General features: G+C 41.9%; 1 protein-coding gene across 7 annotated transcripts in view; it reads right to left on the bottom strand.

The window, feature by feature from the left end:
- LOC131523633 (NACHT, LRR and PYD domains-containing protein 3-like) overlaps nt 1-19,075 on the bottom strand; it is a 76,421-nt gene that overhangs the window by 21,344 nt on the left and 36,002 nt on the right. For 5 of the 7 annotated variants that reach the window (XM_058750441.1, XM_058750280.1, XM_058750212.1 and 2 more), the window contains 6 exons: nt 12,808-12,930; nt 10,622-12,547; nt 6,458-6,631; nt 4,170-4,343; nt 3,907-4,080; nt 3,710-3,756 (listed from right to left, as the gene is read on the bottom strand). In XM_058750441.1, coding sequence (XP_058606424.1) covers nt 3,710-3,756; nt 3,907-4,080; nt 4,170-4,343; nt 6,458-6,631; nt 10,622-12,547; nt 12,808-12,930 — 2,618 coding nt within the window. The remainder of the gene's footprint in view (nt 1-3,709; nt 3,757-3,906; nt 4,081-4,169; nt 4,344-6,457; nt 6,632-10,621; nt 12,548-12,807; nt 12,931-19,075) is intronic. The other 2 variants (XM_058750557.1, XM_058750622.1) reach the window with 2 other exon arrangements.

The raw sequence follows: 19,075 nt of genomic DNA, 5'->3' as shown, positions 1-19,075 counted from the left end.
TGGCGGCCACAACAACACCCCGTCATGTCTTTGCTGCCATTCATGAGCCAAGCCAAGTCAAAGCTGATCTTCACAAGCTAAGTCAAGTCACTGTTGATCTTCATGAATCAAGCCAAGTCAAAGCTGATCTTCACAAGCTAAGTCAAGTCACCGTTGATCGTCACGAATCAAGCCAAGACACAGCTAATCTTCACGAATCAAGCCAAGTCAAAGCTGATCTTCACAAATCAAGCCAAGTCAAAGCTGATCTTCACAAATCAAGCCAAGTCACAGCTGATCTTCACAAGCTAAGTCAAGTCACCGTTGATCTTCACGAATCAAGCCAAGTCAAAGCTGATCTTCAAGAACCAAGTCAAGTCACGGTTGATGTCAGAGAGTCAAGCCAAGTCACAGTTGGTCGTCATCAACCGAGTCACGTCTCAGCTGATCATCCAGAGTCACTTCACGTCTCAGCTGATCATCCAGAGTCACTTCACGTCTCAGCTGTTCTCCTAAAGTCAAGTCACGTCTACGCTGATCTCCCAGAGTCACAGCAGCACGTCACGGCTGTTCGTCCAGAGTCACAGCAGCACGTCACGGCTGTTCGTCCAGAATAACTTCACGTCTCAGCTGTTCGTCCAGAGTCACAGCAGCACATCCCCGCTGCTCGTCGAGAGTCACAGCACGTCACAGCTGTCCGTCCAGAGTCGGGTCACGTCTCAGCTGTTCGTCCAGAGTCACAGCAGCACGTCACAGCTGTTCGTCCAGAGTCACAGCAGCACGTCACAGCTGTTCGTCCAGAGTCACAGCAGCACATCACAGCTGCTCGTCCAGAGTCACAGCAGCACGTCACAGCTGTTCGTCCAGAGTCACAGCAGCACATCACAGCTGCTCGTCCAGAGTCACAGCAGCACGCCACAGCGAATCTCCTAAAGTCAAGTCACATCACAGCAGCACGTCTCCGCTGACCTTCCAGAGTCACAGCAGCACGTCTCCGCTGACCTTCCAGAGTCGGGTTACGTCTCCGCTGACCGTCCAGAGTCTCGCCAGGCCTTCGCTGACCATCCAGAGCCACAGCCCGTCACGGCTGATCGTCCAGAGCCACAGCCCGTCACTGCTGACACACCCAGATCATCAAGGTCAGTCTTCCATTATCCTGGTTTGATGTCTAGTTTGAGGGATGTACCGCTGGTGTCTGCACGCGCAGCTGGTATCCCCAAACCCACTCACTCTAACCCTCCTGTTCTTTTGCATATTCCCCTGTCCGAAGTGCTTCCTCTGATGGGAATCGCTTTATGTTGCGTTTGGGCTGTGCACACCACCGCAGAACTGCCCGAGGTGGCGGCACACGCTGCAGAACCTCCAGAAGAGGCGGGGCTCGCCTCAACCCCTTGTATGGTGGTGGCGCCCAGTAATGTACTCTCAACCTGTTATGTTGCGGTCGAAGAGACCATTACTAAACTCTCCCTGTGTCCTGAGGTTACTGCTGTAGAACCTCCAGAGGTGTCGGCAGCTGCTGCAGAACTTCCAGAGGTGTCAGCGGTAGCTGTCAATGAACTCTCGTTCTGTCCTGTCACGGCTATGGAGGCCGCCAATGAACTTTCGTTCTGTCCTGTCACGGCTATGGAGCCCGTCAATGAACTTTCTGTGTTCCCTGCCTCGGCCCTTGGGTCCGTGCATGTTCTCTCTCCTCTTTATGTCTCCATTCTCCCTAGGTCCCAGGCTCTGCTGTGGGTTCCTGATCCGTCGTTGTGGGCTCCTGCTCTATCTGCTCCACCGTGGTGGTTTTCGGATCCGTCTGCTCCGCCCTGGTGGTCTTCTGCTCCGCCCTGGGGGGCTCCTGCTCGGTCTGCTCCGCCCTGGGGGGCTCCTGCTCCGTCTGCTCCTCCCTGGAGGGCTCCTGCTCCGTCTGCTCCTCCCTGGGGAGCTCCTGCTCCGTCTGCTCCGCACTGGTGGGCTCCTGCTCCGCCCTGGTGGGCTCCAGTCCCGCCTGCTCCGCCCTGGTGGACTCCAGTCCGGCCAGCTCCGCCCAGGTTTCCTGCCCTGCCGGCTCTACCTCGGTTCCAGACAACTCCGCTTCCACATGGACCTGGCCCTCCATCCCTCCCCCTGTTCCGCCTCCGCTCCACCTCCCTCCTGGATTATAGACTGTTTGGCGCGTCTGGAAGCCGCTCTTTGGGGGGGGGCTCTGTCACGAATCTGGTCTGCACTTCCATTCACCCTCCACCAGAGGTCACTCGCTCATCACATGGACCTCACACCACACAGCACAATGGACTCCAATTCCCATCATCCAACACTGATCACAGCTGTCACCAAGCACTCATCTCACTAATCACACGCACACCTGATCACACTGCTCTCACTAATCACACACTCTATTTTTACCCTGGACTTTGTTTCCCTCCTGGCCGAGTATTGTTTGCATTTACCGCTCCCCTAGCCGTAGCAACTTTCAGAGCCCCTGTTAGTTTGGATTGTGTTTGCCCCCCATTGGATTCTAGCCCGTGTTCCCTGGATTATCTCTCTGCCTTGCCCACTGGATACTGTTTGCCGATCGTCGACCTTTGCTTGCCCTAGGATTACTCTTTGTCTTGTCCCTGCCATACCTGTTTGCCATTGCTCGACCCTGCCTGTATTTATGACCATGCCTGTTAATAAAAGCTTGCATTTGGATCCGCACGTCTCACGTCTCGTCAGCCCCGTTACACAAGTCTGGGAGCAGGACTTGGACATTGATATATCTGAAGACCAGTGGAAGAACATTCTTGGTTTAATTCACTCTTCGTCTATTTGTGCTAGACATGCTCTAATACAATGTAAAGTGCTTCATAGAGCTCACTTCACTAATGCTAAACTGGCTAAAATATTTCCTAACAGAAGTGATGCATGCAACAGATGCAAACAATCTCCAGCTGATCATACTCATATGTTAGCCCGAGGCTAATGGACTACTGGTCAGGCATTTTTAGAACACTTTCGCAGGCCCTTAACACCACCCATTGCCCCTAATGCATTGACTGTTCTGTTCGGCCTTCTTCCAGATTCAGTTGCATCATCCACAGTGCACTGCGTCATTGCCTTTACCACTTTATTAGCTAGCCGTGCCATCCTCCTTAAATGGAAACATGCCTCTCCCTCATCACATGAGGATTAGATGCGAGAGGTATTGCAATGCATCCACCTTGAAAAAAATCAGACACTCTTCCAAAGGATTATTGAGATCATTTTACAAAATATGGAACCCTATACTAGGTACTATTGAGAATGCAACTGTAACATCAGGGCCTTTTTATTAGAATGTTAGTAGGGGACCATTTGACTAGACCTTATTTATTTATTTATTGATGTATTCTTTTTTTTATATATATATCTTTTGTTGTTGTTTATTTGTTTTGTCTCTTATTTTTCCTCTTATCTGACCCGAAGATGAGGTCCACTGGGAGCCTTGGATGCCTGCCAGACACTGTTTCATTTTGTAACTGAGGTAATACATTTTATATGTCTGCAAAATTCAATAAAAACACTTGAAATAAAAAAGACCTTATAGACCTAATTAACCTGATAGAAAAACAATGAAAGTCTATGAGATGAGATCAGTGATACAGTCAAACAACAATTTGTGTGTGTGTGTGTGTGTCTGTGAGAGAGTGTGAGTGAGTGTGAGTGAGTGTGTGTGTGTGTGTGTGTGTGTGTCTGTGAGAGTGTGTGGGTGCGTTTATATTCCTACACTTTCTCAGTCCTGCTGTCATCATGATCTCTCCTCCATGATCCACACTATAAACACACAAACACACATTGATGTAGATCTGCATCATTCACACACACACACACACACGCACGCACGCACACACACACACACAGACAGACAAGACACAGACACAGACACACACATGTTCAGTATGTCAGTATTAGTGTTTGACATACTTGAGTATCTGCAGTTTATAGTTTGGATCCTTCAGTTTGTGTTTGAGCAGCTGGACTCTTGATTGTCCTGGGTGATTGTAGCTCAGATCCAGCTCTCTCAGGTTTGAGGGGTTTGAACTCAGAGCTGAAGACAAATAACCACAGCCTTCCTCTGACACCATACAGCCAGACAACCTACAGACACACACAGACAGATCATCTACAGACACTCATCACCACTGTGACCAGTTGACTGTAAATTATCTCTTAAATGTTATTAATACCTCAGTATCTGCAGCTGACAGTTTGTACTCTTCAGTCCATCAGAAATAAACTTTACACCAGAGTCCTGCAGGTCATTGTTACTCAGATCCAGCTCTCTCAGGACACAGTTTGAGGATTGTAGAGCTGAAGACAAACCCTCACAACACTGAGCAGTCAGATTACAGACAGCAAGACTGAAAGAGAGCAGAACACACACATCAACAAGTCACCTTTATTTATATAGCGCTTTTAACAATACAGATTGTGTCAAAGTACTTAACAGTATCAAATTTGAGGATAGAGTATCAGCAATGTATAATGATAAGATTAAACACTCAATTTTCAGTTAAAGGCATTTCATTATTGAATCCAGAGATGTCATTGTCTAGCTCAGTTTAGTTTAAATAGTATCTGTGCAATCAAATCGACGATAATCGCTAGAAATTAAGTATCCTCAACTGAGGAAGCCAGAGGTGACAGCGGCAAGGAACCAAAACTCCCTCTGTGACAGAATGGAGAAAAAAAACCTTGGGAGAAACCAGGCTCAGTCGGGGGGCCAGTTCTCCTCTGGCCAGACGAAACCTGCAGTTCAATTCCAACCGCAGCCATGTCAGATTGTGTAAAGGGCTTATCTGATTCCCGTGGTCTTGTCCCGATGGAGCATTTTAATTTATAATTTAATGTATTTGATATATTTGTGTTTTATTCATTATTTGAAGTTTTTCATGTATATGATTTTTTTTTTTTTTTTTTTTGCTATAATTGTAATGTATAGTTTAATGCATTTATTGTTTATCGGTCTATTTTTATAATATATATTTGTTTGTTTATTATAATTTAAATTTAGTTTAATTTAATATATTTCTGTTGTCAACAGTCAGATCATCTACAGACACACACAGACAGATCATCTACAGACACACAGACAGATCATCTACAGAAACACACAAATCATCTACAGACACAGATAATCTACAGACACACACAGTCAGATCATCTACAGACACACACACACACATCATCTACAGACACACAGACAGATCATCTACAGAAACACACAAATCATCTACAGACACAGATAATCTACAGACACACACAGTCAGATCATCTACAGACACACACACACACATCATCTACAGACACACACAGTCAGATCATCTACAGACACACACACACACACACACACACACACACACACACACACACACACTTAGACACATATAATCTACAGACACACACAGACAGATCATCTACAGACACACAGACAGATCATCTACAGAAACACACAAATCATCTACAGACACAGATAATCTACGGACACACACACACACATCATCTACAGACACACACAGTCAGATCATCTACAGACACACACACACACACACACACACACACACACATATAATCTACAGACACACACAGACAGATCATCTACAGACACACAGACAGATCATCTACAGAAACACACAAATCATCTACAGACACAGATAATCTACAGACACACAAAGTCAGATCATCTACAGACACACACACACACACACACACACACACACACACAGTCAGATCATCTACAGACACACACAGTCAGATCATCTACAGACACACAGTCAGATCATCTACAGACACACACAGTCAGATCATCCACACACACACACACACACACACACACACACACACACACACACACACACACACACACACACAGTCAGATCATCTACAGACACACACAGTCAGATCATCTACAGACACCCAGTCAGATTATCTACAGACACACAGTCAGATCATCTACACACACACACACACACACACACACACACACACACACACACACACACAGTCAGATCATCTACAGACACACACAGTCAGATCATCTACAGACACACACAGGCAGATCATCTACAGACACAGACAGATTATCTACAGACACAGACATATCATCTACAGACACAGACATATCATCTACAGACACATAGTCAGATCATCTACAGACACACAGACAGATTATCTACAGACACACAGTCAGTTTTCTCGGACCTGTTGTGCACAACCTGGACTAAATATCAAATTTTTCCCATTTCAACAGTGTTGTGTTGGGACAATACAGCAAAATACTAATGTCTCTTCTATTTGTTTTTTTTTTGTTATATGTGCAATAAATGTGCTGGCTGTTAACCGTTTCATACCATTTGGCCCAGATTTCATTTTTATCCTCCCAAGAGTCGATCCTAGCCCTCTATCTACTCAGAGTGATATAACACAGTGTTATACTGACAAGTTTTGCCGTGTTACACTTTTATGTTGTTAATACCTCAGTATCTGCAGCTGACAGTTTGGATTCTTCAGTCCATCAGAAATAAACTTTACACCAGAGTCCTGCAGGTTATTTTTACTCAGATCCAGCTCTCTCAGGACACAGTTTGAGGATTGAAGAGCTGAAGACACAATTTCACAATGCTGATCTGAGAGATAACAGCCAGCAAATCTGGAAGAGATTAAATACTTTTTAAGAATTAACACAAACAGACAGATCATCTACAGACACAGATTAAATAAAATGTAAGAATTCGTGTTAAAAATGTTTATGCTTCATTTTCAAAGCCTTCCTTATATGGTATCATTTGAAAGCTGAGTCTTTTCTTTACAAAGAATACCACTTTTGGTTTTATGAAACATAAAGCAGTACAATTTAGCTTAGAAATGTATTCTTCCCACACACATATTTCCGCCTACCGATTGCAAAGAATTTTTCCTTAGAATGTGTATTTTTTATATTTTTCACAATACAGTCAAGTCATATATCACAAGAAAGCTCTCATTCTCAGGAAGCTGTCTATGTAGCTTTTCATTGTGTGACAATCACAGATCAAATGATCTTCAATAGAATCACAATGTAAAATTTGTTACCTTAGCAAACTTTGTTTGGGTCACATTCCTACTCGTACTACTGCTTCAGTCAGCCGCAGACAGCCACAAACTCTATATTATGTTTTAGACTAGGATCTCTTCTTTCAAACGAGACCATTTTCACATGTGCTTGCATCGTTGAGAAATCATTGTTTGTAGCAGACGCGCACCAGAGCAAAAAACACACTTTTTGCTAAACACGCGCTCTCCAAAACATAAGAGCTCAGGCTAGTGCTGGGCGGTATGACCAAAAATTTATATCACAGTATTTTTCAAAATGATACCGGTTTCACGGCCTATGATGGTATTTATTTTTTTCATGCATGAAATGTTAACCACATTTTCTACTGATTGAGAGAGGAAAAGCTGCAGTAGATTGACTGCATTCAACTCAAATTGTGAAACTCGTGTATTAAATAAATTCAATGCACACAGACTGAAGTAGTTTAAGTCTTTGGTTCTTTTAATTGTGATGATTTTGGCTCACATTTAACAAAAACCCACCAATTCACTCTCAACAAATTAGAATACTTCATAAGACCAATAAAAAAACATTTTTAGTGAATTGTTGGCCTTCTGGAAAGTATGTTAATTTACTGTATATGTACTCAATACTTGGTAGGGGCTCCTTTTGCTTTAACCCTCTGGGGTCTGAGGGTGTTTTGGGGCTCCGGAGAAGTTTTGACATGCCCTGACATTTGTGCTTTTTTCAGTTGCTTATAAACATTTTAATGGCTAAAGTCTAAAAACATTGCATTCAGCACAAACTGGGCTACAATAATATGTGAGCAGCATGTAAGTACGTGATTGTGTTTTTGAGAAAACAACGTTTATGCGTGGTTTGAAAAAAACTAAAATTTTAAAGTAACTGAAATAAGGCCATAAAACACATACAGAACATTTGTTCACAAGACTTTTGAGAACTGGATCTTGTAGCCTAGAATATTTGCTTCAAAATGATCTGAAAATAATCTCACTCATTCAACTGTACAAAATATACATCATCAATAAGGTGTTTACTGAATTTAATATCTGCATTTTACTATATTATTACTTGATGCAATCTGTGTAAAAATAGCTGGCGGTTACTGGAGCAAAGCTTGGTTTTGTCCTCCAGGTGGGCGTTCCTATAAGGGTGTGGCATCACGTGAAAACTATCAATAGCACGCTAAAAGGCTAAAGCATCGGCATCATGGATAAATGCGATCTTTGGTTATGAAAAGAAAAGTTATAGATAATGAAGAACGATCGGCGGCGCCTTGGAGAGGAGAGGACGCGCGTCTGGTGAGGGTTTTTTTACACATACAGATTGGTCCTACGCAGTCAATCCGTTTTGCAGTTCTTTAAACTGTTGTTTTTGCTTGCAAGTCACTGTTCACAGGCTTGCAGTACGTTTGACTGTATTTTAGCGAAAACAACGTGCCAAAAGTGTAAGCGTGGAAAAATGGAAGTCAGAAGAATGCAGATCATATTTATTTTGCGTTAGCATGAAGCTGCAGTTTCACAATACATGAATTACACTTACAAGTACAGTGAAATGCTGCAAATAAATTTTTCTTACACTTGAAACGCGATTTACACCTTTACAAAGCTGCTCTTGCGCATGCAAATTTAATGTATGCTTACAGTCTTATGTACACTTCCACAACTCTTACCCTGCGTATGCAAATCTTTATGGCTTTATTTTACCTTCATAAGACAGTTCTGCACTGACTGTGAGATATGATGATCTAGTGCTGGATTTGTGTTTATTATGGTCTTCAAATCCTGATCTTTTATATAGATCTAGTTTTTATAATGAACTTTTTATAATGAACACCGAAAACGTTTTGATAATTTATTAAGATATTAAGAATCATATTATTAAGATAAGATTATATCTTAACTGTCACTATTAGTCAGATTCAGTCTTCCACATATTCTGTAGCTTATTGTGAATATAATTCATCAGTTTTGGATGCTGCAAAGCTAAACTGCAGCTTATTTCTGTGTTTGGAGACTAATGTTGTGAATCAGGGCTTGTTCTCTGCAGTCTTTCACAGAAATGTGTCACATCTGAGTTTGAGTCATTTCCTCAAAACCCAGTCAACACGTGAGATCACGCGACGATCACAGTGACATCACACCATTCTCATACGGTGATCCTCACAGTGTGAGTAATATATGAGCTCATTGTGAACTCAAAAAGATGAGCGGGGTTCTTATTTCTGTCAGACATCTACAAAAGCGCTTATTGAGAATTAACAGATTTAGATGATGATGTTTTATTGTTTTGTTTGACGTTACCATCGTGGTGAGTAGTGTTTGCTTTAGTTGGGCTCTTGACCCTTGACCTTATAACATTATATTTTTTTGGGGCTGCTGTAACTGTGTTTGAAAAGCACATTTGTTATGGCAAGAAAAACCAAAAAAGAGACTGCAACCAGGTGATATTGGTTTGTTACTGATGATAACAGTGTGACCATCACCTAGATTCAGCATGCAGTCTTTGTGAGTAGTTATTAATCTTAAATTTTTAACAATAGCTCTGTGATCATACAGTATAGGACCTAACAGTGTCATAATTGTTTATGAAGGATTTTAAAAGCATGATAAGACACAAACATTTTGAAACACTGTGTAAATTAAATACAAAGAGAGACATCAAGAATCGGTGTATGAATCTCAACAATGGTGACAATCAAAAGCTTCATGCTGCAATGCATGCTGGGTACCTAGTCTCTGTGCAGTGAGTGCACTTTGACCTCACATTGGTATGATCACACAGTGAGGGCGCTGTGAGGTTACACTTTTAGCTCACTGTTACCTCACATTGTGACCTCATCACGAGCATCCTGTGAGCTCATGGTGACATCACTGTGAGATCAAATTGTTGACTGGGAAGGCTAACATGTAAATGGATATATAACACATATTTCATTAAAAGACAAAACTTAGGTTATGCTGTGTTGAATAATTCATGTACGTGTCGTACAGATTAATTTTTGAAATTAATTTGATCACAAAGCTGGCAGAGTAAATATGAGTAAAAAGAAAAAACTAGACCTATATCACTCATAATATTCCCATTCACAGTAATAATACCGGCAAGTGCTGTACAGTAAAGAGTAAACACACTTCAAGCACTGCCTTCACTGTAATAGTTCACTGTAACAGCAGTCAAACAGCTGGAACATTAAGCATTTATGATCAATAATTACTGAAGATTAAAGGTTATAATGCTATATTATAATTACTATTAATATTACCAGTAATGTGTGTCAGTATTTTATCTTCATTCACAGTGAAAATGTCTGAATTGCAGCTTTACTGATCAATGGTGTCGACCGTCCCTTTGCTCCACCTGCTGCTGATTTAATGAACGAGTTTCTCATGTGACTGGGTTGTGTTTACCGCGGTGATAACAGATATTTTACTCCACTATCTACTGTATTAAACACACCTGTCGTGACTCCTTTAAGATTCTGGCCTGTTATTTAGGAGAAAATCTCTCATTCAGGAACATTTATTTTAAAGGTGTCAGATTCATTATTAAATATGATAGTTTAGTTAATGATGAAACACTCACATAGCTTTTCTGCAGTTGATCACAGCTGGTATCAGTCTTCTTCTGCCCTCAGCTGATGTGTTGTACTTCATGGGGTTCAGCTCCTCCAGCGGCTCCTCTGACATCTGAAGCATGTAGGAGATTGTTGAGCAGCGAGCAGGAGAGAGTGTCTCTGAGCGTTTGTCTGATTTCACAAACTCCTGAATCTCTCTGAACAGAGTCTGATCTTTCACTTCCAGCAGACAGAGCAACAGATTGATGGATTGACCAGCTGAGAGATGACTACCCTTGATCTTCTCTTTAATGTACAGTGTGGTTTCTCTGATGCTCTCTGAGCTGTTCTCTGTGTGTGTCAATAGATCCTGTAAGAGTTTCTGATTGGACTCCAGTGAGATGCCCAGCAGGAACCGCAGGAACAGATCCAGACGTCCATTCTTACTCTCAAGAGCTTTACCTACTGCTGATGTTAGTATGTTATACAGAGAGACTTTACCAGATATACCACATCCAAATCCATATTCATTCTTAAATCTGTAAGAACTGAATTCATGCAGTGGCTCCATGTTCTTCATTAAATAGCAATAAATAACATAGAAAGCAGCGAGAAACTCCTGAACGCTCAGATGAATGAAGCTGTAGATTTTCCTCTGAAGAATCACAGATTCCTCCTTAAAGATCTCAGTGCAAATCCCAGAATACACTGAGGCGTCAGTGACGTCTATGCCGCTCTCAATCAGGTCCTCCTCATAGAACATCACATTGCCCTTCATCAGCTGTTTGAAAGCCACTTCAGCAAGTTTCACAATCACTTCTCTGTTGGACTGCAGGAGTTTCTCTGGATCTCTCTCTTCATACTTCTGGTTCCTCATGTTGATTTGAATCAGCAGGAAGTGGATGTACATTTCAGTCAGAGTTTGAGGGATTTCTGCACTCAGATCTTCTTCCAGGAGCTTCTGAAGCACAGTGGATGAGATCCAGCAGAAGACGGGGATGTGGCACATGATGTGGAGGCTTCTTGCTCTTCTGATGTGTGAGATGATTCTGCTGGCTTGACGCCAGTCACTGATTCTCTTCCTGAAATATTCCTCCTTCTGAGGCTCAGTGAATCCCTGAATTTCTGTCAGACGGTTGATGTATTTGGAGGGGATCTGATTGGCTGCTGCTGGTCTGGAGGTGATCCAGATGAGGGCAGAGGGAAGCAGCTCTCCTTTCATGAGCTTTGACATCAACACGCCCACTGATGAAGTCTCAGTCACATCACAAACTTTCTGATCGTCTGAAAACATCAGTGTGATTCTGCTTTCATCCAGACCATCAAAGATGAACACAACTTTACACTCCTCATAAATCTTTGAGTCCAGATCTTGAAGTTCAGGATGAAAGTTCAGCAGAAGTCTGTGAAGACTGTACTGATCATCTCGGATCAAGTTCAGCTCTCGAAATGGAAGCACAAACATGAAATCTACGTCCTGATGGGCTTTTCCCTCGGCCCAGTCCAGAATGAACTTCTGCACAGAGACGGTTTTTCCGATTCCAGCGATGCCTTTAGTAAGAACAGTCTTGATCTGGTCTTTCTCCTCACATCCTGGTTCAGCTGAGGCTTTAAAGATGTCATTGCAGTAGATTGGAGTGTCTTGTGAGTGTTGTGTTCTGGCTGTTTTCTCCATCTGTAAAACCTCATGTTCTTCATTCACTCCTTCACTCTCTCCCTCTATGATGTAGAGCTGTGTGTAGATCCTGTTCAGGAGGCTTTCATTCTCCTGGAGGTTCAGTCCCTCAAATAATCTCTCATACTTGTTCTTCATGCTGGTTTTGAGCTGGTCTTTGACTCTCTGTAGTTCATCATTCACTGGTTGATCATGTTTATTCAGAGATGCTGTAACGCTCGTTTTGTTCAGACAGAAGACAGAGGCTGCTCCAAAGATGCTTCGCTCTCCATCTGCTCTGCTGAAATATCACAAGAACAACTGATTACACATATCTGAAAATATCGATTTAGATTTTAATTCATACATTCTTTAGAGATGTCAGTCTTGAATTTTCAGTATAATTTCAGTTTATCTGTGAAGTAATATGTGTTGTATATAATATATTATATGTTAATGTTGGAGCACATGTGTTTATTGTGTTGAGTTCTGTCTGTGTGCATTGAGTGTGTTTTTGACTCCCATAAATCAGTTCAATCATCACTACACACTTATCCTCACCTGGGGTCAGCGGTCACTGCTTCTTCACTGAGGTCAGGAGAAGGATGATTCATGGATCTGTCACTCTTCAGAGACACACAGCTGTGATCTGGTGATGAAGATCTCTTCCTCGTCCTGAAGATCCTGATAAACACAGAAATCATTCTTCGTTTAGTTCTGTCTGCTGTTTCATTTATTATAAGCAGAGCTGCAACAATAACTGATCAAATCTATAATAATAATAATACTCGTCAGTGAGTGTGATTATGGATTAGTCTCGTCTGAACGCTGTGCTCAGAAAGCATCCGTCCGTCTCATCACTTTATATCAGTGAATAACACATTTCTCTGGATAAACTCATGGAAAACAGCTGCTGTGTGAAAGATGCACACTGTAAAAAATTGCTGTAAAATTTACAGTAACTTACTGGCAATTTTGGTTGCCAGTAAGACTGTAAATTTACAAGAGTACTGTAAATCAATAATTACAATTGTACTGTAAAAAATACAGCAAACTCTTGCATGCTGTAAAATTGTTGCGATGGTGTGTAAACATTTGGTAAAATTATTTCATGTGATTCTACTAAGAAAGAACATTTCTTAATATAAAACTGCAAACACTTAATTCGTAATAGTAAAGTTACTAAAAACATGACTTTAACTCAAATCGTTGCAGTTTATCATCAGCTATAGCACACATGCATGTGATAAAGCACTTAACAAAGAAATCATCACTATATCAGCAACTCTACAGTTACTGTCTTTAAATAAAGCAGCAGAACATCAGTGCTTGTGGCTCATCATTGACTGAAGCACAGGCTCTACTCTCCACCACAATGGTGACCCACAAAACTAAATTAAACTAATAGATCTCTCTTGTGCAAAATAATACAGTTCAGTTGTTACGACCCTGCATTCTACTTGCCCGCCTGCTGGTGGCGTAATTCTTCCAGGAGGGCGTGGGAGATTGCACACCCCTGTTACCTGTTCACCATTTGATTGCAGAGAGGATAAAACCTTGGATCCAAACACTCCTCTTCACTTCGTCCAGGGGATCGATGGCCTCTGGAGAAGTCACTTGCGAACCTTTGCTTGCTTACAACTCATATCAACCTTTTCTCCTCCCCATTTGGATTATGATCTTTCCCCTTTGATTTTGAATCCTAGACTTCGTTATATTAAGTTATTTGTATTCTTTTGAAGACCAATAAAATCTTGCAAGTCATTATTTTGTACTTGTATGTTTTATGTAGGGTCGAAACGAGCTGGCCGTAACATAAATTGGAGGCTCGTCCGGGATCCTATGGGGGTAGGAAACGTTGGTAAGTATGGGTTATATGCGTGTATGTTTTTGTGAATGGTTACCTTTATAAATGAGAACTCTGGTGAGTTAGAGTGTTTCCAGCTGGATTGTGAATACAATCCTTTCGACGGAGCACTGTTTGTTGTTTTGTTTTGTTATTTTGCCTTTCTTGTTTTTGGAGGTTATCCTGGGTGGAGATTAACTCTCTGTAGGGGGTACGCTTCCGGACTTTCAGTTTGACTGATTGTCGCGGAGCTTAGCGTTTAATGCCGCCCCGAGCCCGGTACATCTCTGAAGACCAGGTAGGATTTAGTTAGTGTTTTCTGAGTTAGGAGCTGGAGTTTTCTCATATTATAAACGGAAAATCCATTCTACAAAAATAAATGAAGGTAAATCGTTGCGTTTGTGTATAGTGCGGTTTATTTTCGCGCTTGCACTGTGTTTTGACTTGTGGGAAGTCTTTGAAAGTTTTTGTGAATGAGCATAGGTTGCGTAATACGGTGACGTAGTTCATTTTTGAAGCAGTGGCTTATGGGAGTTGTATTTTGGATAAACAGCATCTCACGTGTGTTAGCTAGTAGTTTCGTTTGTGTTATTGTGCGTATACAGATACGAATAACATGTCTTCGGTGATCGAAGATTTCGTTGCGTGTCCATCAGAAGCTTAGCTTGAGAGTTGTACAAAGGAGCAGTTGGTGCAAATTGCCGAACGCTTCAAGGTCGATCTTACTTCTCAAGAAAAGAGGCTGAAGGAAACTATTGTGACTACTTTGAAACAGTCACTTGTTGATAGAGGAGTTATAGAGGTAAGCGTTGAGTTTATAGCTCCTAGTGAATCGTTTGAATATACTGCGGAGGTTGATAGTGAAAGTGAGATAAAATTTCCAGAATTGTCTTTGCAAGAGAAGCAATTGTGTTTAGATGCCGTGAAAATTCGTGCTGAACGTGATGATCGCGCTATAAAAGAGCGAGCGATAGAAAGAGAATTTGAAGAGAGAAAATTAGATCACCAATTAGCTATGCGAAGAATGGAGCTTAAGTTAGAGAAAGAACGTGATGAGAGAGCGTTTCAGATAAAAAAAGTTGGAGTTAGAATTAGCAGCAAAGACAGCTGAAGTTTCACAAGCGAATGTGCCTCCTGTTCCACAACAGCATGCGAATGCAGGTGACCCTGTGTTTGATGTTCACAGAAATATGAGATTAGTGCCGCCATTTTCTGAAAAGGAAGTGGATAAATATTTTTATCACTTTGAACGTGTTGCTTTATCCATGAAATGGCCGAAAAGCTTTTGGACTTTATTGTTACAGTGTGTGTTCACAGGTAAAGCTCAAGAAATTTATTCTGCACTCTCACTGGAACAGAGTGGTGAGTATGATGTTGTGAAATCTGCTGTGTTGCATGCATATGAACTCGTGCCTGAAGCATATCGTCAAAAATTCAGGAATTTGACTAAAGCTGATGAATGTACTCATGTTGAATTTGCAAGAGAAAAAGAGAACTTATTTGATCGTTGGTGCACCTCAATGAAAGTTACAACTAAAGAGCAGTTAAGAGAATTAGTGCTCTTAGAGGAGTTTAAACATTGTGTTCCTCATGCAGTGGCTACGCATCTCACTGAACACAAGGTGAATACACTTTCTGAAGTTGCTATCATGGCTGATTAATTTGTGTTAACCCATCGTCGGTCATTCAGTTCAGTCGGTCTTAAAACCAACAATATGAGTAAGTCTAAGTTTTGCTTTCAACCTAAGACAAAGTCTCCTGTGATGAGTAGGAATATTAAGGCGACAGTTGCTGAACATGCTAGTAAACCGGCACTCTTACGAGACATGGTTTGCTTTTACTGTAAAAAGTCTTATTCTCAAGAAGAAAGAGAGATTGTCGAAACCTGTTGCTTTAGTTTCTACCTCACCATTCACGGTTGACACTCGTGATGAGAAAGATCGTCATCTATCTAGTTCTAGTGATAAAACTGTTGATCAGTGTGTGTCTTCCTCTGTTGATTATACACCTTTTATCACTGAGGGAAATGTGTCATTGCGTGGTTCAAACGAAATGGTGCCAGTACGTCTTCTTCGAGATACGGGAGCTGCGCAGTCGTTTCTTTTAGAAGGAATTTTGCCTTTAACTTCTGAAACTGCTACTGGAACTCATGTATTAGTGCGAGGTTTTGAGATGGGGTTTGTTGAAGTGCCTTTGCATCGAATCCATCTTTCCTCTGCCATTGTATCTGGTGATGTAGTAGTTGGTGTTCGTTCTGCACTTCCAGTCCCTGGGATTACATTTATTCTGGGAAATGATTTAGCTGGTGGGAATGTTTGGGGACGGAGTAGTGTGTCCGCTCCGCCCATAATGGCATGTATACCTAAGAAATCTGATGTTGAAAATTGTAGAGAATTTCTTGATTTGTTTCCAGCTTGTGCAGTTACTCGATCAATGGCTAAATCATTATCTGAAAATCAAGTTGAAGTTCCATTGCATGACACTTTCTTTTATACTGTTAATACAGGTGAGCTAAGATCTGATGTGTCTAAATGTCCTGAGCAAAAAGACCTGAAGTCCTGTCCTTCGTCGTCTTCTGACCAGAAAGATTCAACAGGGCTGCAAAGTGAATCTGCTGATACATCTGAGGTTCTGTCCACTCTTGAGAAAAGCAATGTTGATCTCTCTGATGCTGATGACTGTTCTTTGACTTCTTTGTTACAGATCTCTCGAGAGGATTTAATTAAAGCTCAACAGAGCGATGACACTCTTAGACCTTTATTTTCTGCAGTAGGGTCTAGGAAGTGTTCTGATGCTCGGTCCTCTTCATACTTTCTTGATGAAGGTCTGCTTTGTCGGACAGTGGTCCTGCATAAAGATGTTTCTCTAGAACCTAAAACTCAGATTGTGATTCCTTTTACAGTGAGAGACTCTGTGTTGCATTTGGCTCATCAAGGACTTGCTGGTCATACTGGAGTTCGTAAAACGTATGATCGAGTCTTACGGCAGTTCTATTGGCCTAAGGTAAAGCGAGATGTGGCAAAACATATTCGATCTTGTCATACATGCCAGATCACCGGTAAGCCGAATCAAAAAGTGCCTGTTGCTCCGTTGCAGCCTATTTCCGTCGTTTCCACTCCTTTTGAGTATCTGATCATAGACTGTGTTGGTCCTTTGCCCCGGTCTAAGGCTGGTCACCAATACCTTCTAACCGTTATGTGCCAGACTACTCGTTATCCTGCTGCTTATCCGTTAAGGTCCATCACTACAAAATCTGTCTTGAAGGCCCTCACTAATTTTATGTCGACCTTTGGAATTCCCAAGGTTATTCAATCCGATCAGGGTTCGAACTTCATGTCAAAACCGTTCTCAAAAGCCCTGCGTCAGCTTCGAGTAAAGCACAATATTTCTAGTGCTTATCATCCGCAGAGTCAAGGAGTTCTTGAGAGGTTTCATCAAACCCTGAAGTCCCTGTTGAGGTCATATTGTGTGGAACTCGATGCGGATTGGGAAGAAGGTCTGCCGTGGATGTTATTAGCGATACGTGAGGTAATCCAAGAAAGCCTTGGGTTTAGCCCAAATGAATTCGTGTTCGGACATGTAGTGCGAGGACCTACAGCTGTGTTAGCTGAGGAGTGGCGAATGTCTAAACCTTCTGAAAACATTTCTGATTATGTGAGTGGATTCCGACGTAGATTGTATGAGGCACGAGCTCTCGCTAAAAAGAAGTTGAGTAAGTCTCAAATAAAAATGCAACAACATTTTGACAGAAAAGCTAAGTTAAGAGAGTTTCAGGTGGGTGATCAAGTACTGGCTCTGCTGCCTCTACCTGCCAACCCATTTCAGGCTAAATTTACAGGCCCCTACAGTGTAGTTAAACGTCTTTCTGATAATAATTATCTGTTGAATACTCCTGACCGGAGGAAAAAAGTACAAGTCTGTCACAGTAATCTGTTGAAATTGTATATAGCGCCTGTTCGTTCTGTTACTGTTAATGTGGTAAACTCTTGTGACTCTTTTCCAGAATCGTCTCCTCTCTTTCGCAGCGTGAGTGGGGATTCTTTAGAGAATGCTGATGAAGATGAGAGTTTTCTTTCTCGAGAAAAAGTCGACGGGCGACTTAAAAACTCTGAGATTCTTCTTAACCTATCCTCTCATCTTTCTTATTTGACAGAGAAAGAGAGGAGTGATGTCACTGAGTTGGTGATGTCATTTCCCTCTCTTTTCCTTGACGTTCCTGGTCGCACTTCTGTCATAGAACATGATATCGATGTAGGAACCTCATGTCCAGTTAAACAGAACGCCTATCGAGTCAATCCTTTTAAAAGAGATTTGCTGAAACAAGAGGTGAACTATCTGCTTACTCATAATCTGGCTGAATCTAGTTTCAGTTCATGGAGTTCTCCTTGTGTTTTAGTAAATAAACCTGATGGCTCATATCGATTCTGCACAGATTATCGAAAACTTAACTCTGTGACAAAGCCGGACTGTTTCCCTTTACCTCGAGTTGATGACTGCGTCGATCATGTTGGCTCTGCCCGTTATGTTAGTAAATTCGACCTCTTAAAGGGTATTGGCAGGTGCCTTTGACTAGTCGTGCAAAGGAATTATCTGCCTCGTTACGCCTGATGCTTTCCTACAGTATACGGTAATGCCTTTCGGAGTTCGAAATGCACCTGCGACTTTCCAGCAACTCGTAAACCGTATACTGTATGGAATGTCAGGATGTGAGGCATATTTAGATGACATCGTTTTGTATAGTTCCTCCTGGTCTGAGCATCTTAACCAGATTAAAGAACTTTTTTCTCATTTAGCAAAGGTTAATCTTACGGTTAATCTCTCTAAGTCTGAGTTCGCGAAGGCAACCGTTACCTATTTGGGTAAGGTAGTGGGAAATGGTTGTGTAAAGCCTATTGAGACTAAGATAGAAGCCATTTGTAACTTTCCAGCTCCCACCACTCGTCGTGAATTGCGACGAGTTATTACCGGAGTTTTTGCGAAAAT

This window comes from Onychostoma macrolepis, chromosome 01, assembly GCF_012432095.1.
Source record: "Onychostoma macrolepis isolate SWU-2019 chromosome 01, ASM1243209v1, whole genome shotgun sequence".
NCBI classification, from domain to species: Eukaryota; Metazoa; Chordata; class Actinopteri; order Cypriniformes; family Cyprinidae; genus Onychostoma; species Onychostoma macrolepis.
Note: the sequence above shows the minus strand (reverse complement) of the source record. Positions and strands in the feature narration are given on the sequence as shown.